This window comes from Schistocerca cancellata, chromosome 2 (genome assembly GCF_023864275.1).
Source record: "Schistocerca cancellata isolate TAMUIC-IGC-003103 chromosome 2, iqSchCanc2.1, whole genome shotgun sequence".
In the NCBI taxonomy this organism is placed as follows: Eukaryota; Metazoa; Arthropoda; class Insecta; order Orthoptera; family Acrididae; genus Schistocerca; species Schistocerca cancellata.
The window spans coordinates 219,020,990-219,043,966 of record NC_064627.1 but is presented as its reverse complement, the minus strand read 5'-3'; the positions used below and the strand labels follow the sequence as shown (position 1 = coordinate 219,043,966).

The 22,977-nt window shown below is 38.5% G+C and overlaps 1 protein-coding gene across 5 annotated transcripts in view; it reads right to left on the bottom strand.

Moving 5' to 3' along the window:
* LOC126161545 (ring canal kelch homolog) overlaps nt 1-22,977 on the bottom strand; it is a 163,166-nt gene that overhangs the window by 136,432 nt on the left and 3,757 nt on the right. For 3 of the 5 annotated variants that reach the window (XM_049917473.1, XM_049917474.1, XM_049917477.1), the window contains exons 2-3: nt 6,305-6,451; nt 3,280-3,505 (exon numbers count right to left, since the gene is read on the bottom strand). In XM_049917473.1, coding sequence (XP_049773430.1) covers nt 3,280-3,505; nt 6,305-6,451 — 373 coding nt within the window. Of the gene's footprint in view, nt 1-3,279; nt 3,506-6,304; nt 6,452-17,160; nt 17,339-22,977 lie in introns of all 5 variants that reach the window. The other 2 variants (XM_049917475.1, XM_049917476.1) reach the window with 2 other exon arrangements.

Here is a 22,977-nt window from a genome sequence, read left to right as displayed (position 1 = left end):
CACATTTTCTTTGCAACTTAAGTTTTATTCTGGTGTTATTATCTTATTTATGTTTTATTGCTGCAGTATTACCCTGTGGTAGCAGGCTAAAGTAGAATATCAGTTGTTGGAGTATCAGTTCTTTGTTAGAGTATCAGTTCTTGTCAGTAAGAATTACAAAAGTTTCACTGAAAGCTAACATAACAAAAAATTCCCAAAATTCTAAAAAAATCCTGGATTTTTCACGAATAACCCAGCTGTCACAAGCGTACACACCCTGAGAATGTTCCCAACTGACATTAAGAACAGTAACCACAACGAAACTATTTGTTCCAGTCACACAGTATGACCACACATAAACACTTAGCAAAGTTTTAATCTTACCTATGGACAAGTAAACCACTCAAAGCCTCAACTATAAGGCGAGTTTTTACCTTCATTCCTTCTAATACAAGAACAACATTCAGATACTAAATTAATGGCCTTAAAAAGTAGCTTACAAGTGCATTCAGATCAACAACATCAAGTGTATGATGTATTTACAAACAGTAGTGCACAACAAATCTTTTTAGTATACTTCTAAATAAAATGTACATTTCACTACATAAAAATATACGTATGACCATTTTCTAATTTTCAACCTGCACCAATCATTGTAAAATGTCACAAACAGTAATAATCAGACTCAATACAAAATAATTAACTGACAAAAATCATTTGTTTGAAATGTAACCAAGTTTTAATTACTAGTCTTCACTCTAAGTTGGAACAGTGTAGTTTGTATAAAACAATGGACATTTAGGATTGGAGTTACCATTATTGAAGGCATCTGGTATATTAATTTATTTTTAATGAAAACTTACACACTGCAATATTAGTTGTTAAAAACGTTCATCCCACAAGATTGAGACATTGGAAAACACTGTATTTTGTGAAACTATTTATGCAAAATGTTTATATGCTTTAAGCTGAATGTACTATTGTAATGTATAAATACGGTGAAACACCACTTTTACACTCTTCAAAAATTTTGGGAAAACGTAAAATGTAGAAAATAATGTTTTAAGTTGTAAGAGTTACGTATAGGATACCCCCTTCCATTTTCGCATTTTATGTATGATATGTGTACATAACGGGCATCAAAAGACTTGTCAGGGACTTGTTTATTATCTAATAAAGGGTTATTATGTAATAAAAATCGCTAATGTAACTGGAACTGATAATTGTTTGGGAAGTAGGAATTTAGACTCAATTTTATATGCCATAATCAATGTTTTTACTGCACATATTTAGCACGATGTGTTTTGAGAATCTTTTCTCACTGTCAAGTGCAGATATGTACATAAGTATTTTGTGTGGTATTTTAATATGTGTTATTCTGTGTCTTTTGCACTATAGTCGTCTTTTTGAGGTTATCAGGTACTGTGCCTTCTCAGTTACGTGGAAAACCAAATGCACACAAACTGTCACTCACATTGTTTGTTTGTGTACCATAACAAAAAATACATACGTAAATACTGCACTTGAGAACGAGAATAAATTCTCGAAACACGTTCTGCTCAGCATGAAAAAAATACACAACTGCCACTGTGTTTAAAGTAAAAACATTTCAGCAATGCTAAGTGAATGACAGTGTAAACTAGCACTACAAGTGGCCAAACACTGAAACACGCTAAATATGGTTTGACAAAGATGTCATGATGATCGAACAATCACGAACCATCTTCAACTTTTTTAGTCCTGTCTTCCTCAGTTGCGTGTAATGTTACGGTATATTGATAATTTTTACTTATGGACCGTCTGACAGCAACTGAATAAAACACAATTTTGGTGACATACGCGTTTCGCCATTATTTTCTGCAAGGCATCATCAGTGGCAGGTTGCGTGGGCACTTTCTTACATATTATGCTCCTGTTGCATTTTTGGTGTTGTTCTTCTTCTTATGAATGCCAATTTGCGTTTTTTTCCCCACATTCCACAGCACTATGAACTGAATGCTTGTTTCAATGCAATGTTTTGGTTTCTGTTCAGTACAGAGTAAAAATTATCATATACCGTAAAATCACGAACCAGTTACTCCCATCAGCTACCACACCAAGTAGAGCTTGGCAGTGGTGGGAGATACAGCACAAATTGCTCCAACTTCTATATGTTTACCAGTTAAAACCCGCTGAGTAGAGTGCCCTGGTGTCAAGAAACTTAACCTAGAAATATTTGTAAACACTACTGGATGTCCAACATCATGCCAACATCATTTTTTCCCCATGAACAATTTTTCATAATGTGTAAATCGCAGGAAAATTATAAATATGTTGATGCAAAATCAGGTGCAAATTAACATTGTGGACATAAGAAATTTGACTGGAATGGTAAAAAATCTCAAACAACAGGAAAACATTAGTTCCAGGAACGTGAAAGTGGATTTATACTGTAATTTTGTACATGGTTTTTCTCCACTCTACACTACATGAAATATTAATTATAACAATACTATAAGTAGCATGCATTGTTGAGATGCTACATAAGTGAACAGTTGTGTGTGTGTGCTTAGTACAGTTATGGCTCTGACAATTGACGTATTTCATGCTGAATGGCAATGTTGAAGATCTGGATTTGAATTTATCAGTAAAAGTGGAATCGATGTTTGTGAAAAATTCTGAATTTATCCACTGCATCAGGAAAGAATAAACTGGAAGATATATACAAATACTGTCAGGGTGTTATTTTTACAATTACCAATCCTGGACCTGTTTATTCTGTGTGGAAGATAATGGTAAATCATCTGTGCAGCTCAGGGATTCAAGTGGGGGATTCAAGTGGTTTATGAGTTTCAAGGGAGAATATAAAGCTCCATTATTTCAAAACTGTACTTACAAGTATATCAACAATTTCTACTTCAAACTTAGCCTACACTAGTACCAAGGTTATATGAAAAACTCTTATCGGACTTATTTCCAAGAACAAATATAAACTCAACAAAACACTGCTCAATAGCCAGTCACAGAAATGTGAAGGTTAACTGATCCATAAAATGAAGTTTTCTATGGCAAGTCAGAGCAACCTATCAACTGCTTCCTCATTTTATGTAACCAGTCATTACTGCAAACACGACTCAGTATGAAAATACGGAGTTATAAAAGTTGATTCAGAAATTTCACCACAGAAAATCATAAATCTGCATTTGTGTGGCCATAGTGGTTTGTTGGGAGGCAGGGATGATTATTAATCTTAGTATCTGTGGCGTGAAATACCTTTCAAACCTATGTAGTACAGTACAAAGCAAATATTTGCTATAATACCTGCACATTTTCCTCTGTGACATGGACTTCAGCACAGTATACATAATCAACCAGTAGTTGAAGGGCTGCTGGATCCACGCCTTGAAGTGTTATTCGTTCCTGTCGACTCTCTTCAAAGGAATTAAACATAGCATAGAAGTATGGGCTACAAGCTGCAAGAACCATCTTGTGTGCATGAATTTCAACACTGTCAGCTACCAGTGTCACATCACAAAGTAAATTCTGCCTGTAAAATGATACAAATTACTAGTCTTGCACACAATAAAACAAGGAAATCAATGTTAGTTTCTCTGGTGTGTCACATAAACTCTGTGCAGCCTGTTATTAGACACATATGTAGATTAGAAGGATATATTTATACATTTTTTGTCATTTGTTAGCTGTCTGTTGCATATTGTAGCTTACACATATAATTCAGTGTCTATTCCGACAGAGTTTCTGTACCATTTCAAATACTGCCTCTGAAGCAACAGTGCTCTATCTACATATTTATTACACTTTACCTTTGGGAATCTATTGTTTAACCAGTAGAAAATGTCAAAATATTCCTTCAGAACCAATTAGCGTGTCTTTTTATGTCTCAGTCACATAAGGGAATTGTATTTTGTGATCACCACTGTGAAGTGTTATCATGAGTATCCAATGCTAACTACAATTGTTGTAGTAGAACACGTTGCGGACCACAGGTGGAAGAAGAGGTACAGAATGAGTAAAGCGACACATGAAATAGGTATGTTTTATAACACATTAGTTAGTTCATGATAAAAGTCGTAGTCATCAGAGGTCAAGTAAATGACCATCACTTTTTACCAGGGCCGTTCCATGTCACGTGAACCAAACCATCTCATGACACCTTTCTTACATATGCAGCAGGATAATGTAATCATTTTGACAATATTTCAATGGACCAATTGGCCACTATCATCTAGTGATATACAATCTCGCTGGAACTGAGTTTTCAACAGAATTGGCAGATCCTTTATACACCACGGCCAGCCTACTGCATGTGCATGAGCAAGAGCACTGCTGCCCTCAAGTGCAAGTGAACTTGGAGCGCAACAGTGGAAGAAATAAACAAAAAGATATCACAAGCAGAACACTAATTAAAAGAATCCGCTGGTCAAAATGCAGTCTTTTGTGGTTTAATATCAGATAAAATTGCATTCCTTATCTTCATTAAAGGGTAACCCTTATCTCTATTAATAATAGTATCTAATAATCAAATCTCAATAGGTGTCTTTAGGACACATTGCCAATAGCAGGTAGCAGGAGGGATCATTTGCGTCTCATTATACATAATCTTATGTTCTTCATTAAGACAGTACTCTGCCACCGTGAATTTCTCTGGCTGGAACAAACAGTTGTGATAATGGTGTTAACATACTGGTTCTGAATAGTACGGGTAGCTTGGCCAATACAATCCATCCCACAATGAGAAGGAATTTTAAATACTCCAATTTCCTTCAGTCCCAAACCATCTTTCACAGATTCAAGATGGCCTCTAATCTTAGCCGGTGGCATAAATACACTTTTGATGTCACGTCTTTTTAAAATGCTTCAAATTATTGAGAATATACTCCCAGCAAAAGGTAAAAAAGCAACAGATTTACAAGTATCCTCTAATGGTTTCACCGGTGGTCCGAACTGAAGAGCATGATGTATTTGTTAGCCAGTATGGCCATTTTGCTTAAAAATAACTTTAAGATGGTTCAATCTCAGTATCAAACTTTCTGGATCAGAAATGGCGTATGCTCTATTTACTGAACTCCCCAAGACCCTCATGCATAGGTATGGTGGAAGACAACTGGTCGCATGAAGACAACAATCATTACGCATATGTTTTTGATTTGCACTATGCCCAAGTCTCATCATCATTTCTGGGAACCAAAACATCAAGGAAAAGAAGTTTGCTAATCTTTCCAATTTACATTGTAACTATGATGCTAGAATAGTGCCTATTAACACGACCTAAAAAATGATTCAAAGTACCAGTCCCATGAGGCCAAACCATAAAAATATCATCAATGTATCTCCAAAACAAGATGGGTTTAAAAACAAAGTTCTGAGAGTCATATCTTCATAGTCTTCCATTAAAACTTTGGTGACTATGGGAAAATGGGCCTCCCCCTAGATACTCCATCAGTTTCAAAACATGTATTGTTAAATAAAAAATATGTCAATGTCCACATGATGAGATAACTTAGTTGTTCCATCATCAAGTTTCTCACCAGTATTGAAATATTGTGTCAAGATGTTTACATTATCAGGCTCCATACCCGAGAAGATATCATCAGTCGTAATGCCAGGAAATACTATGTAATCACACCAAGACATCTCACATACCATCTCAATTTGAATGAAACATAGCTCACCTGTTTTCCCTACACAAACAATTAACTATAAACAATTTCAGCATTTTATCTCCCTCCACTTTCATTTTATGGCATTTCAAAGTTTTGACATTTTTATCAAGTTTCATATTGTCATCAGAATTAAAAATGTCAGCATCTTCAAACTTTGAAATGCCATAAAATGAAAACTAGAGTGCAATAAAAATGCTAAAATGTTGTATGATTATTTATCTCTGAAGGGAAAACAAGTATGTCAAGCTTCATTCAAAATTGAGATGGTGGATGAGAAATTGTCTTTTTTATCAACTGACATGGACTGACCCACAGCACGCACGCACGCACGCACACACACACACACACACACACACACACACACACGAGCGTGTGTACGCCCTCACACAAACACACGAGCTACTTAACTCTGTACGGTTATGTGAAATACGAAGTGCAAAAAGATTTTCAGCATATCAAAAGAGTTACTGAATTGGAGAAATCTTAATAAATTTTACAAGATAAAGTTTTACTATTTCAGTCTTTCATTGCCTGATACCTGTGAAACATGACATTAAAAAAGTTTTCTATTATGTTTCTTAAAGATTATAATAATTAAAATTCACATGAAAATAACACAAGTAGACTTAATACGGCAGAAATGAAAACATAGTTCATCTTACTTTCTCATAACGTTCATTACATCAAATGCTCTCTGTGTGTGATTATGGTTCCTGTAGGGTGGCTTCTCCTTGCTTCCTGGGTACGGTATATGTTTTTGAGAGCTTTCATCAAGAGAATTCTGGCTTGCATATCGAAGGAGAAGACAACTGAAAAAAATTGATAAAGACACAAAACATATAAGAACTAAGAACTTGAAAGCAGACGACGCAATGAAGCTATCAGATAATACTGAGGCAAAAATCAAACAATGGAAAATCCAAGATGGAATGTAACAGTATTATGAGAAGGAAAGTTGCCATTCACCATGTAGCAAAGATGCTGAGTTGCAGATAGGCACAACAAAAAGGCTCTCACAATTAAAGCTTTCAGCCATTAAGGCCTTCGTCAACAACAGACACACACACGCATTCACGCACACGCACACGCACACACACGCACGCACGCGCATCTCCGCTATATGGTGTGTGGCAACTTTCCTTCTCATAATATTGTTAGATAATACTGAAGATGAGATACAGAGTTGTTCAACTCTTATTATATGCTATTTACTATAAGCTAAAGTAATTTATGGAATAAAGCTACCACATAATACAGAGGATGGGATATAGAGTAGTTCAGCTCTTTTTATATTCTGTTTACTACGAACTAGAGTAATTTATTGTGAGGATACTGAACAATAAAACAGGAAGATAAAAACAACTAGCAAATTAAAAGAAAAACACACTCACATGATAAGCTATACGATCTACATAAGTTTTGTGGTAAGTATATAACTTCATGAATATGAAAAGCCAGCAGTCATAATGTTTTATACTTATTTCACCATTTCCAATTTCTACTGTGATTGTAGACTTCACACTTCACAATTCCAAACTATTAAACAGTTTGTCAGTGAACCACAATTAGCATATCACTATGTGTCAGCTTTCACAGCTCTATACGGTTCATAGGTTTAGTGCTTCTCTACTCAAAAGGCCATGTGAGTTGAGGACCCTGCTGTCCCCCGCTATATGAAAAAAACTCTTGGTCTTCTACACTGGTTTAATTTATCTGACAAAAATTTTTATTACTAATAGCTTTCACAACATAGTTACTTGCAATGAATCTTTATGACTGTGTGTACAATAGTCAAACATTACTTCTAAAACTCATTACAGAAACAAAGACATGTGAAATGAGTCATTGGTCATTTCTCTGTTCAGAAGTGGTAGAGATGTTACAAATAATGAAGTAATATCTTTTGTTTTGTTATCATTTTATCTGTCAAGCTTACAAGGCATATACAGTTACACAGAAGGTATACTTGACAGTTATGACTGACTTCCCTGATGGATTGTCGATCTGAAAGTCAAACAATAACAGGTCTTTCTGTGTATTTAAATGGTATTACATTTATTTATGCTAGAGTTGGTTGCAGATATATGCATATACCAACAAGATGACCTCCCTGTACATAGTTATGTTCTATGTGAACAGCCTCAGAAGGCAAGGCAGGGGTGCAATGCTTGATGAGTGGATCTACCTTTTCACAGTAACTTATGAAGTGAGAAGATACATCCTGATAATTTTAATCACCTTACTGAATGTTGATGATAAGCTTAATCTCCCTTTTGTGTTTTCTTCTGAGATTTTCATTGCACATCAGACCAGATATCATACTTCACTTCCCTTTCATCTTACAACCATCATCAAATACAAAAACACATATGGGAATGCAAGCTTTCTCGAAATCTCAATGATGAAGTTTTCTCGGGTTATCAGCCAAGTCAAGGTGTCATTCTGCGGCTACCACAATGGAGGCAGAAGAAAATGGACACCTACTTTTCCTCGACATCCTGATAAAGAAGAAAACTGATGGCACGCTGGGACATTCTGTTTACAGAAAGAAAGATGCACATGGGCCAGTACTTGAACAGCAGTAGCTCCCACCATCCAGCATGATGGAAATCTGTACTCACCACCTTGGTGTGTAGAGCATGAGTCATATACGACAAGGGAGTCTAACCACTGAGTTTCAGCATCATTGGGAAACTTCTCCAGGACCAGCTAATCGGAGACACAGATAAGATGCACTCTCCAGCTGAACAAGACGAAGAACGAAGAAGAGTTGGAAGAGGACACAATATCTGGCGTTCCTTCTGTACGCTGGACCACCCAGGACCAAGATTACCAGTATTTTGGAGAAAAATAACATCAAAACCATTTTCTGTTCATCGGCTAAAATCAACAATATGCTTTTCTCAATGACAGACACATTAGGACTACAGACACCTCGAGTCTATAGCACCTCTGTAACTTGGCAGAAAGCATACTGGGGAACATGGGGTCAAACTGCAGGTGATGGCTGATGGCCACAGCGTGTGCCCACTGTGAGAAGTGAACAGCAACAATGTATGTCTGCTCACAGCGATGCACATCGACAGTGTGCCCATTCATGTGGTGGTGGCTTAGCAGCTAGATGCCCAGGCTTTAGCATGTAACCTGCCAGGGTGGCACCCATCAGCAGCAGGTAGTCACCCAGCAGTTGGCTCGACAGTGTGGAGGTGCCAAGTTGACAGCATTCTGACTCTGCCCAGGCCATGTCTGCAGCTACTGACAGCAAAGTCTGACAGTGGCAGATGGCTAGTTCATCTTGGACTGTATGTGGACTACTTCTCACAACTAGTGGCTGGCATAGACCGCATAACTGAAAACATTGGGCACAGCTGAATACCACTGACACGATGAGAGTCTAAATTAGTAGGTGTATATGTGGGCCATACTTGCTAATGTTTCACAAACAACAGTACTCCCAGCCCCCATCATCAAAGGCTAGAACTGTCAGGTCATTTGAAAATTGTGTCATCATTTGCCCTGGCGTTCCTGTCTTGTCAGCTCCTTTAGAAGTCCTGTCAGTGCTGAAATTGTCACAAATGTGACTTTTCGAGATGATGGCTGGCATCTTCTCCAATGGCAATGCACTGAATACACGGTCTTGCATAGTAGATAAGCGCTCGAGCCATGACACATAGTTACTGAACTGATTTGCGTTTCCTTCAATACTAAACAAAAATAGTCTTAACTAATGTTTCATGACATACAGGGTGTCCACAAATTAAAAAATCACAATACGACAGTTTGGTTTCAGTTGCGCATTACACCATGTTCAGTGTTATGACTGCACAAACCTCGCAGTCGACACCTGTAGCACTGCTAGTTAGATATGCCCATCCACCACAGCAAGGTTGTAACACATCGGATTGGAAAAATTGGTTTATAATTTTCCTAAGAACAAGCAAAATGACATGATTTTTAATTGTAGTGAAACTGGCACAAGACATGTTGAAGATGCTGTCCTGCATTTTTTACTGCAAGCTGAAATCTAGAAACAGGGTGTTCCGCAACAAATCAGAACGCGTTGCCAAATGCATGCCTTCAATACCACCATGTTCATAATTCAGCTACTGAATGCAACATCTTTCAGATAACCTCAAAGCCAGAAGTCCACAGATTACGATCAGGTTATGTGACTGGCCAAGCTGTAAGGAAACAACAGCTGATAATCCTAGCATTTCGAAAGTGCCTCTGCAGAAGCCACTTCACTGGCTGTGCAATGTGTAGAGGAGTGCCATCTTGCATACAGATGATCCTACCCACACATCTACACTGCTGAAGGATTTGAATGAAGGTGTGCGAAAGACCCTCATAGCATTTAGCAGTGACTGCAGAGGTAACACGACCTGCAGGACTCATCTACTAGAAAAAACAAAGTCCTACAATAAACAATGCCATCGGCCTGCACCACAGTCATCTTTAGTGAATGAGCTGATGTGCATACAGATTTTCTGATGACCATTTTCTGTAATTTTACATACAGACATGTCCTCAGAGATGGAAATGGGCTACGTCTTTCCACAGAATGTTCCATGGCCATTTGTTGTCCACCTATATGCGAATAAAAAATTCCAAGGCTAGCAGATCAGCAGGAAGCAACATCTGAACATGGGTGATTTTGCAAGGACAGCAATGCAGGATGTTTCATAGGATTTCATGCACCGTGCTTGCAGGCATTTCTAATGTTTGGACAATTCCCTGTGCACTGCATGTTTACACACCACCACTCAACCTGTCTTGCAATTCTGTGGATACATCTTTGATAGACATCGGATCAACTGCTTTCCTCTCTCTACCACACTGCTCTTCAAAAGAACCTCTTTTTGAATTTTGTAATGATTTTCTCCAAATCATTAGCAAACTTTGGAACAATGCCTTTTCGTATGGTAGTGTATCAGAACTTCTGCACGGCTACTGGTGTACAGTCACTGTTCTTATAAACGAGCTATATCAGCGACGTGCGATTCTCTCTGGAGAGGGTCATGTTGGGCATCTGACACAAACTGAGGAACAGCCGTGTGTCCATTGGTGTGCATATTCTGATGCTTACAGTGCCATCTACTGGTCAAATTTTGATACTTTTTTTTTGTTGCATGACTTTTCTCCCCCTGTGTCAATAATGTGCTGTTAAAATTTGATGCAATTCTGAGCTTTGGTTCTCTTTCTACAGTGTTCTCAAACTGGAACTTTAATTATGGACATCCTGTATGTACAAAATTCTCTGCTTCTCTTTCTACTCTAAATCAGTGTGAACAGCACTGTTCATTGGCTGCTTATTAACTTATATAGTATTTTCTAATATTAACCCAGTCTACTGCTAACTGATGTACTGGTAACTCAACTGATCAGGCAGTTTTCCACTTAAAGTAGATACAGGTTACACAAAGAGTAGTCAGAACACAGTGATACTAGAATACGAGACACTCACTGGCATGTCTCTAATTTGTTACTCATTATGGTCTGCTGTACATGCTGCATGCTGGAGCATCCGTTCAGCAGTAATATATCTTTTTAGTGTGGTTATAAGTTCGCCCATTGAATGCAGAAGGTCAGGTTTCACAGTGGTGTTTAGGTGCACTAGGCTCTCAGTTGAATGTATTTCCAATGGCTTATCTGGCCAGTAGCACACTGCAGTGGTAGCACAGCAGTGACTGGAAGACAAAAAGCTGTTCCTCCTATGTCACAGATTGTATCATTAAACAGTAACCCACTACCTTGTAACTCTAGCCTCTTCATCTCTTAGGTTGACCCTGTCCTTAACAATTCATAACAACTACTTCAGGTTTGAACAACAAGTAAATCAAGAGCACCCCAGCCCTTTTGGAAGCAAGAATCTGATGCCAGGATATCCCTTCGGCATCTTACTGCATCTGCTTTCCTTAAAAATAATTGTACTTCACATGCTTTAGTGTCAGCCTGGATTATCCCCTCTTGTGACACAGTAATGTTTGTGGCACCAAATCTATTACTTGGTGTAATTGTTCCTGAAGCTGTTCATAAGGGAGACACAATCTCCGGAACTGTTCTCTCTGTCCCTCAAATATTCCCTCTCTTTCAGCCTCAAGACATAATTTGGCGAATGTCTCATCCAGCCTCCATACTTTGTTTCTTCTTTCCCACGTGTTGTAGGCAAATCTGGAGTGTCCAATGCTGCTTGGTTATGATGACATCATCCTACATGGAGAACAGCACTTGTCCTTCACATTCAGATTCTCCAACATGCTTACCACTTCCCCATTGAAGAGGTGTAGTGCCACCAGAATTATGGCATGCATCATGATCATCCTAAATGGTAATGCCATCTGGGGAAAAGGAACCCACATCACCTCCCTCTTGAAAAGACCAGATGCCCAGGGTCCATTGTCACACACCAACAACAACAAAACTCATACCATTAAGCTAAAATGCCTATTTACTATCTCATTGTTCACTAGTGATGTGATTTCCACAGATATGGCACTTTATATCACATAAATTTCTTCATTTTACCCTTTGATGTATAGGGGCTAGTTAACATCATCAATTTGCCAACCCTACATTCAGGCAATTTACTAGTACGCTGTCCCATTTTCTCTTGACACATGAGTGCCCAAGTGTTTGCCTTCTGCACTCGCTTCCATACATCATTTAATTTCTAGCAAAATCCTGCATAGGTTTCTTATTTTTTCCCATCTTATATTTAACAACATCAAAAAGTTATGTTGTCTTTCCCCTGAGCATCACCTCGTATGGCAAGGGCCCAATGCTATTATGCATCTTTCATTATACACAGCTACAAGATAGAGCAGGTAAACATTCTAGTATTTTGGTCATTACTAATGCAATAGCTCAACATCTATATGATGTTTCCAGAATGAGATTTTCACCCTGTAGCAGAGTGTGTGCTGATATGAAACTTCCTGGCAGATTAAAACTGTGTGCCAGACCGATACTCGAACTCGGGGCCTTTGCCTTTCGCAGGCAAGTGCTCTGCCATCTGAGCTACCCAAGCACAACTCACAGCCTGTCCTCATAGCTTCAATTCTGCCAGCACCTCGTCTCCTACCTTCCTGTATCTGCCAGGAAGTTTCATATCAGTTCACACTCCACTGCAGGATGAAAATCTCATTCTGGAGATTTCCCCCCGGGCTCTGGCTAAGCCGTGTCTCCGCAATACCCTTTCTTCCAGGAGCGCTAGTTCTGCAAGGTTTGCAGAAGAGCTTCTATGAAGTTTGGAAGGTAGGAGACGAGGTACTGTCAGAATTGAAGCTTTGAGGATGGGTCATTAGTTGTGCTTGGGTAGCTCAGGTGGTAGAGCATTTGCCCGCGAAAGGCAAAGGTCCTGAGTTCGAGTCTTGGTCCAGCATACAGGTTTAATCTGCCAGGAAGTTTCATCTATACGATGGTTCAGTGAACATATTTAGTCCTCCCATTAGCTTGTGGGTGCAAAGCAGTAGTTCTTAGTTTCCAGATTTGTAACAAGTGACACTGCTGTCTCATTAGCTGTGACATGAAATTGGTGCCATGATCTGTAATTATCATCTTGGGCAACCAAACTTCAATAATCAGTTGTTCACCATTGCCCGTGTTACTGTACTCACGTGCTGATCTGGAATGGCAATCATTGCGACATAATGTGAAAAATGATCTGCAATAGTCAAAACGTAGCTGTTAACCACCGTTTGGCTAAAAAGACCCAAGATGTCAATCCCAACTATCTCAAATGGCTTGGATGTCTCTGGTAATATTTGAAATGGTACTTGCTAATGATGTAAGTCTGCACATTTTGCACATGTCAAATGACTCCTCACATATTGATCAACATCCTGTCTCCATGTTCATCACCAATACGGTTTGGCTACATTATGATCTGTTGTTCTGTGTCCTCCATGTTCTGATAACAAGTGATCATGAGCTTTCCTTTAAAAATTCCTCTAGTAGTGCAGCCGGCACCATGACACATGGCCCAAGCTTCGTTATCTTACATAGCAGTCAAATGTAACCAGGGAAGAGCGGCACTGTTTCGAATAGCTCAAAATCTGTGTCAGTGGCTTGCACCTTTTGCATTCCACAAGGCTACAGGCAAGTACTCATGTTTCTCCTTAGTCTATCTGCTATCCAGTTTATGAATCACCTCAAAGCCAAGTTTGCTTAATTTCAATTCCTACCACGTCAACCTGCCTAATGGATCTCTTAATTCTGATGGTCACTTTAATACTGCATGGTCAGGTAACACTTTGAATTTCCTGCCATACAGATAACACCTAAGTGCGTATCAAACTCAACACTACTTTTTCCTGGTTTAGAACACACACTACCAATTGGCTGCTTGTATCACAGGAGAGAATAAATTCCTTCCTGTAGCTCGGTAATACTAATACAAGGTTAGCTGTTTGCACCTTCATCAATTTTTCGAATATGGCTTGTTATTCAGTAGTTCATTGGTAATTTACACCTTTTGACAACTGCATCAATGATCTGGCAATACCCACAAAACCCATCAAAAATTTCTGATAATAACAGGCTAATCCCAAAAATGACTGCAGCTGTTTAGTCAGCGGTGGTGGCAGCAAATCGCACAATCCATGTATCAGTTTCTACACCGTCTTGACTAATCAAATTTCCTAAGTGGTTAATTTATGTTAACACAAAATGGCACTTCTCTATACTCAACATTAAGCGCACAGAATTCAACTGGAAAATACGATAATGTCTTCCAAGGAAAACTATGCACTGATGCAGATTCAAACAACGTAACCCTCCAACAAGAAATCATTGAAATGTGGCTGATGCATCCTTCAAACCAAATGGGATTAGCCAGTGCTGGTAATGCTCCCCAAGGTCTGTGAATACAGTCTTCGGCCAGTAATCTGGTACTACTTACAATTAATGGTAACCACTCTTCAAGTCCATTGTGGAATGGTACCTGGATTTACACAGGTTATCCAGTATGCAGGATACGCATAGCAACTGTTCTAGAATTTAAATACTGACAATCACAACAAAACCTATATTTTACCGTACCATCTTGGGCATTACTCTCTTCTATGATGCCATCATTCAATTGCTGATTAATACATCCTTCCAATTCTGGATGTAAATGTTGGGGTATCCTGCACAGTTTCCAATATATAGGTGACTGTTCTCAGTAGATATCCCGTGCTGGGTTATGGCCTACAAGGATTACATAAATTTGCAAACTTTGTTAACAGCTTCTACATGGCTATTCTGCTTTCTTCCTACAAATCCTGACCTCCTTCGCATAATGAAGCTGTACAGGCAGTTTTCTTATGGCTGATGTCCACACTTGACCTGTCTAAATTATTCTCATCCACAACGTCCAAATTGGCAACTACCTACCTTTTGTCAAAACCACTTTATTGGTGCCAAAATTATCCATACCAATAGGAACCGTATGTTTGCCTCAACTTGCTGTATATGTACAATGCTTCCATGTACAAAACAATGTGATGTATCCAGTCTGACACTGTCTACCAATGGCTCTACCACACACAAAACATTAGTCGTTATGTCTGTATCTATGTTCACCCTGTGGCAGTTTATGACACAAACTGAGTCTTCTGACTTTGTATGCAGTTTAATTGGTTCTATCCTCATGACAGGAGAATCTTGCAAGAGCGTGTCATCAGTAGCAGTCTCTTACAGTTGGAACATTCCACTGAGTTCAACAGTCTGCTGTGAAAGACCATTTTTTGCCTGATGTTCAGTTACGAAATCTAACCCTAAGATTGTGCATTACCCTTCACCTACATGGGAAAAAGCTTCCATATTCTCTCTGAAATGTTTCACTCCAACACAAAAACTGAGCATTGGCAAACCTAGAGATGCCACCTCATTATTTCCTACTCCATATAACCTATAACATGGAGAGTTCATCTCCTATTACCCAAGAAGTCAAGACTAGCCACAGATATGCAGGTCCCTGTGTTGAACAATAACTTATGCTCTTTACCATTTATCATACCATGGTAGCAACACTTTGCTTCTGCCAAAGGGGCACTGAAATTTACAGCGAATGCCTTTTGGCAGATTTGGTGCTCCTGTTTATTATGTACCTATCAACTCTGCTCTTTATTTCATTTCTTGTTCATGGTGCCCATCCACACAAAACCTGTTGCATTGAGACTGCTGATATGCCTTCCAAATGTGGCCTGTGAGCCCATATCTCAAACATTTTATATCAATACAAAATATGCCTAATTTTTCTCGCATTCCTGTTGCCACATCTACCTCTTCTAACTGTGTGGCTACCCTGATGGCCACAGCCAGCTAAATCCTTCGGGTTTTCCATATGCACTCTCTTAGAAAAGTTGGTGGAAGCCCCTCATAAAAGTATCCTATGCTCTATGCCCTACCTCCAGAAGTATATAATGAGGTGGAATATGTTGTTCACTAATCCTGCGTTTCTTCAGTACAAAAATCTAAAGTAAAAAGACATACTCATCCATCTCCATAATACTATGAGGCTGAAAACAATACTACATATTTTTAAAGGTCAGCAACATTGGTTTAACCAGTAAAAATTGAGATTCTAGTAGCACATTAGCAACATCTTAACAAAAGACCATTAGTAAGATCAGCATGGAAAGGTAAACCAGCTGAAATTATATATCTACATTCATATGCTACAAAACACTGTGAAGTACTTGGCAAAGTTTATTAAAGAAATCCCAGTGAAAATAAGAAGCACCATCCTTTCACCACAAGTGAAGTTAGATTTCTGAAAGCCTGTTGGAATGTTATATATTTCTATCCTCATATTATAAAAAAGGGCAACAGTAATCATAAATGTGAAACAAGATGAGTATTTAAAACATGTCAGTTAAAATTTGGTACTTATGATTAACCAAATAAATTGACAGACACGTGATGTGCATTTTTTCATTTCAGATTTCAAGAAGACATCAGAGAAGAACATACTGATTCGTTGCAAGAGGAGATATCCATTAACTTGTAAAGATAGTGAATATGTCACTGTTATTGCATAGATTAGACATATGTAAATGCCTGCTGGAGTTTCCATTTCTCAAAGTGTCACATCAAAGGAAGAAAAGAGATCTGTCAGTTCTTTTTTCTAACAGTGATTCAGAAAACTGCATTCAGACTCAATGACTGAATAGGCAATGTGGAAGAAAAGATAAAACACATAATAAAAATTCACTGAAAGAGATACTGTAAAACAATAAATCAGGATGTGAAAGATTACTCCTTAATCCAAAAGTATAAATGAAAATTATCAAAAAAGAATAATCATTTGCAGAAACTGAGAAAGGGTGTCAGAGATGAAGAACTTCACGACTTATTTCCATTTCTTCAAAGGTTTTGAAATTCTGGTAAATGAAATATAACTAATAACTGCCAACAGCTTAACTTCTTTTTATCTGTGATGAACAGTTCCTCTTTTAGGCAATAAGAAAGCAAATCAACAGGGGGAAAAGAGAAAAAAGAACATCAGAAGAGCTGATAAATATTATATTATTACCCTTGCTGATGCATCACCTGATGATTCATATCTTCCTTTTGTAATTACATACACAAGTCTTTCATTTCACACAAGAGTGTTTTCACAGGAGGTGCATTCAGATATTCTCAACATGATTTTCAAAAATGAGCAGATGAACTGGGAAATGATTTTGAAATGTGTACTTCACTGTCCGTTCCTAAAAAAATGAAACAAGAAAATAATAAAATAAACAAAATAAAACAGTTGCCTTATTAGGCAGCAGTGATGTTATGGCAGGCAAGGCAGCTATGTAAAGTTACTGAATTAGTGAGAGAGAGAATTAAAATCAATTTCAACAGAAACAGATATTTTCTGTGGATGTAATAAAATTTCCAGATGAAGTGCAACTCTAATGACCCAAATGTTTCACACACAGTATATCCTCTTCTTTGAATGACAAGTTTCAACAACTTTTCATGCTTCACCCAGAATCGTCCATGTGGTTTTATTGGGCTGATCAATGCTGGTCCCCATGAACCATGGAGAGGTGTGGTGGTTTGTCTGCCTTAGCAATACAGTTAGCCATGCTATAGGTGCAGCCACAATGCGGAAAGGCCAAACAAACATGCGGGGCAACAGCCTGTCCACTAGTTGCAGGGACAACAATCTGAATGATTAACTGATCTGGGCTTGTAGCACCAGCTGTGCTGTGCTGGTGCTGTGGATGGCTGAAAGCAAGAGGAAATTACAGCAGTTACTTTTCCCAAGGGCATGCAGTTCTACTATAAGGTTAAAAATAATGGAATGGTCTTGGGTAAAATATTCCACAGGTAAAATAGTCTCCCACTCAGATCTCCAGGTGGCGACTACTCAGGAGGATGTCATCAGGGAATACAAAACAGTATGCTACAGGTAGGGGTACGGCATGTTAGATCTCTTAATTTATCAACAAAAATAATCAGTTTTTGAAAATATAACTGGACAGATAATGAATCTACTCTTTAAGACATGGCAGGAGAAAACACATTTAAAAGTTATGGAAATATGAAAGCTTTCGGAGTCAGTGGCTCTTTCATCGATTGCAGAAAGGTCGAAGGGAAAGGAAGAGAAATGAAGGAACAGGGTTAGCAAAGTTTAAGGAATGGGGAGAGTTATGAAAGAGTCACCAAAAACCCTGGGTCACAGGATACTAACCAAACAGGATGAGAATGAAAGAGTGATTGTTGGGCACTGCACAAGACGAGTTTTGAAAACCTGAGAGCTTAAAGGTGGATGACACGGTGATAGGCAAGACAGAGATTACTGAGAAAACATTGTGCAAGAGTTAATAAGAACAGAAAGATAAGTGCATTGCCTCTGGTAGACAGGTGGAGTGGAGGGCGAGGCTGGAAGGGAAAATAAACAGTCATAAAATAAAAGATATAGAAAACTAAAAGAAAGCAGAGAAAAGGAATAGTTACTCCCCCCTCCCCCAATCCTATATTAAAGACAGAAACTAATTCCTAGACAATCTGGAATCTGTGCATGTCCCACTACCACCACACACATTGATTCTCACCATCGAAGCCACCTATCTCTATACCAACATTCCCCATGTACATGATCTATCTGCTGCTGAACATTACTTCAACTGATAACCACCTGATTCCCAACCTATAATGCTATTCTTGCTCGCTTTAATCAACTTCATACTTATGAAAAATTGCTTATCCTTTGAGGTGCAGGCTTATAAACAGACCAGGGGTATGGCCATGGGAAACAGAATGGTTCCTTCCTATGTCAGACTTTTCACTGGATGCTTGGAGGGGGATTTCCTGGGATCCATAAGCCTTAAGCCCCTGGTTTGGTTTAGATAGATTGATGATATCATCATATGGACTCACAGTGAGGTTGACTTGTTGAAATGTTTGCAACCCCTAATTCTCCCAATTAAATTTCACATGGTCCTATCCTAAGGCTCCTAACCATAACCATTCCCACTACAAAACGTTTAATTTTAATTGTGACAAAATACTGGAATTCGTCAGCAGGAAAAGGAAGAAAGGAAAAATAGGAGAACTAGGACTGTGGGAAAGGAATAGAAGAGGAGTTTTGGTAGAATTATGCAGGAAGCTACCTGCATCATTTAATCATCATTAACACTTGGCTTAAGATACATAAAAGAAGGCCGTATATGTAAAAGAGAACTGGAGGCACTGGAAGGTTTCAGACTGATTATATAATGGTAAGACAGAGATTTTGGAACCAGATTTTAAACTGCACAACATTTCCAGAGGCAGATGTGGATTCAGACCACATTTTACTACATATGAACTATAGATTAAAACTGAATAAACTGCAAAATGGTACAAAATTTGTGAACTGGGACCTGGATAAGTTGAAATACACAGAGGTTATTGAGTGTTTGAAAGGAAGCATTAGGCAACGAATGACTGAAACAGAGGAAAGGAATACACTAAAAGATGAATGGGTAGCTTTTACAGAGGGAACAGTGAAGACAGTAGGGGATCAAAAAGGAGAAAATGTAAAAATGCAGCAAATGAAGCAGGCGAAAGGGAATACAAAAGTCTAAAAAAAAGAGTTTCTCAAAAAGTGCAAAATGGCTAACGCTGGAATGGCTAGGAGACAAATGTAAGTCTACAGATGCTTGTATAACTAGGGGAAAGATAAATATCAGCTTAGGAAAATTGGGGAGACCTTTTGTAAGAATATCAAGAACTCAGGTCGAAAATCAGTATTAAGCAAAGTAGGGAAAGCTAGCCTTGTATCAAAGTGAAACAAGGATGATAAGCAGTTCGGACAAGACGGGAATAGAAATGTGATGCTACAGAAGAATGCTGAAGACTAGATCAGCAGACTGCATAACCAAAGAGGAAGTGCCAAATAGAATCAGGGAGACAAGAAATCTGTGGCATAATTTGACTAAAAGAAGGGAGTGGCGTAGGACACATTCTGAGACATCCAGGAATTATTAATTCATTATTGGAGGGAAGTGTGTGTGGGGAGTGGGGAGGTAAAAACTGGATACGTTGACCAGGAGACAAATGCACTAAGCAGGTTCAAATAAATATAGGTTGGAGCAGTACTCAAAGACGAAAAGGCTTGCACAGGGCAGAGCAGTATGGAGAGTTGGATCACAAACCAGTCTTCAGACTGAAGACCAAGACAACATCAATACTGAATGCTGCCTTGTCTAATCATGTAGCAATGGACTGGTAGATGACGTACTGATGTAGAATAGAAGACCAGCAATATGTATTTCACTTCTATGTCATTTTTTGGTATGTAGGTTGTGGTCACAAACAGATCTGCAGCAACATGTGAGTTTTTGGATATGTTTGTGAGTTGGTGAAGCCAACGAACATGAATATGAAATCTTAGTTGAGTGGTGTACTGATCTGTAGTATAACTAGAGGTTTACATTAGGGTGAAAGGTGACAGGTACAGTGTGAGCTGTCATAGCAAACAAATGTGGTCATGAAGTTAACTATAGTTCTTGTAATGGTGCATATTTTATACATATCAGGTTTCAATTAGTGGTTTATGTCTGCTATTTTGATGATGGCATGGTCAAAGGAGATGGGTGGTATTGGTAGGTTCAATATTTTCCTTAATACCATAAAATAGAGTGAAATTGATTTCAAGGGGTGTGATTGATAACCACCGTCCTTCTACACATTTTAATCCATGGCCAATACCAGGAAATTTATCTTTTGCTGTTGGTATTACTGAAAATTGCCATCTGAATTGCGTAACTTTACCCTGGGCTGAGATTGATATCCCTTGACTGATATTTAACTCTATTTTTCATCCATTTTTTCAATCCTTCATATCGTAGTTTTATAGAACAGGTAAAAGTAATGTTAGAAACTCTTTAAGTTACCCAATTTCTATTCCTCTGTGTTACTTTGATTTCAGTGTTCAGTCCCAGATGGGATGAGATTATAATAAAAAGGCTGGCTGAAGAACAAACAGAAATTATACTGAAGATAAATTGAATCAGGCACTGTCACAAGTAGTAGAGGATAAAAGTCACTAAACAAGGCATCTAAAGAATTCAATATTTCTTTTGGAACACTCCATAATATCATGGGAAGCACGGCTGCTCTACTGGTGGGCAAGCTGCTTTAACTTCTGCTCAAGGAACCGAAATTATCAAAGCAGTTACAACCTGCAGTGACTGGGGTTACCCACATACTCCCTTAGCTATAAGTCTATTTGTTAAAAGTTATCTGGACAGAGAAGGTAGGAACATTGTTCAATTTGTCACTAACATGCTTAATGTTGATTGGGCCTACTCCTTCCTGAAACACAACAAAGGTGCACTGGGTCAGAGAGTGGGGTCCTGTATTACAAAAAAAGAGGGCTGAGCTATCTGAAAAGCCAGAGAAGGAATATTTCACAAATTTAAAAACCACAATTGTTGGTATTCAGCACTGCAATGTCTTCATTTACAATGAGACTAACATGTTATATAGCCCTGGAAAAAAGGAACTACTGTATTGTTGAAATACAAAATATCCAGAGGGGATGTTCCATGGAATGCAGGACACACTCACAATTTTTAAAAGTTGAAAATTTGGTACTTTTTATATATTGTCTGAAAAGGCTGGACTTTTTACTGTATGGCAACAATGGGTTGTGCCCATTATTGCTTTCCCTCCATAATTTGTAGCCTTTCTGTGAGGCCATAAGTTTTTCGTATGATTACAGTGTGAATTATTGTAGATTTTGTTCCTTCATTTCAACTAATTGGGCAGGTAATACTCAGCATATCATTATTTGTTTTACAGTTACATACCCTAATGCACTGCATAAAGAGTATAAATGAAATGATCGTATAGCATTTATTGGCCGGAACATTCCCTTCGGAGTTCGGCCGCAGTGTTGCAAGTCTTTTCGGTCGACGCCACTTTGGTAACTTACGTGTCAATGATGATGAAGGACACACAACACCCAGTCCCCTGCCGGGAATCAAACCCGTGCCCCCTTGCATGGTAGGCGGTAACGCTACCACTGCACTACGGAGGCGTACAAGTAGATAAATTATACGTTAGGATAAATAATATAATACAACAGTGTGAACTTTCATGTAATGCGAGTCAGTTCCATGTAATTAAGTTTTTATATCAAGAGAGATGTTAAGAGCTAACTTTATCTTGTTCAATAATTTACTTCTTGTGTGAATGTGTAACTATAAGGGGTATTCAAAACTTACAGAAACCAGTACTTGTATGTTAGAAGCATTGACACAGGCTGTTGAGACACTTGCCCCACTGTGACATAAGGCAGTGAATCGCTGCCTCATAAAACTCTCCAGGCTGCGATATTAACCAGTACCGCATGTACAGCTGGACGTCATCGTCTGAGGTGAATCGTTTGCCTCTACACTCTTGTTCTTCTTTGACCCCCTTCTGATACACTTCCTGCAGCACGGGACCACAGTGAAGGCCCAGAGCTACTCACAAACCTTGACCATCCTTCGCCGAGCGATGAAATAAAAAAAAAAAAAAAAATCAGGCAATCTCACCCGTGGGGTCATTCTGCTCCACGACAATGCAAAGCCTCATACGGCCAACATAGTTACGGCACTCCTGCAGAAATTCAAAGTCATAGTTGTTCGTAAATTGTTCAGTGACTTGTGTGGAAATTCATCAGGTGGAAACTCTGAAAGACCAAATCATGGGAGTAATCCACAAAATAGAGGTCTTTTTTCCGAAACTAGAGACTTGGTAACAAGTTTCCACTGCCATGACAGCAGTCATCAGGCAGGAAGGACACAATAGTTATTATAGAAAATAATGAGAAAGAGAGAATTCATATTCGTCACTTAAGTCATGTCCATCATGGAAACAT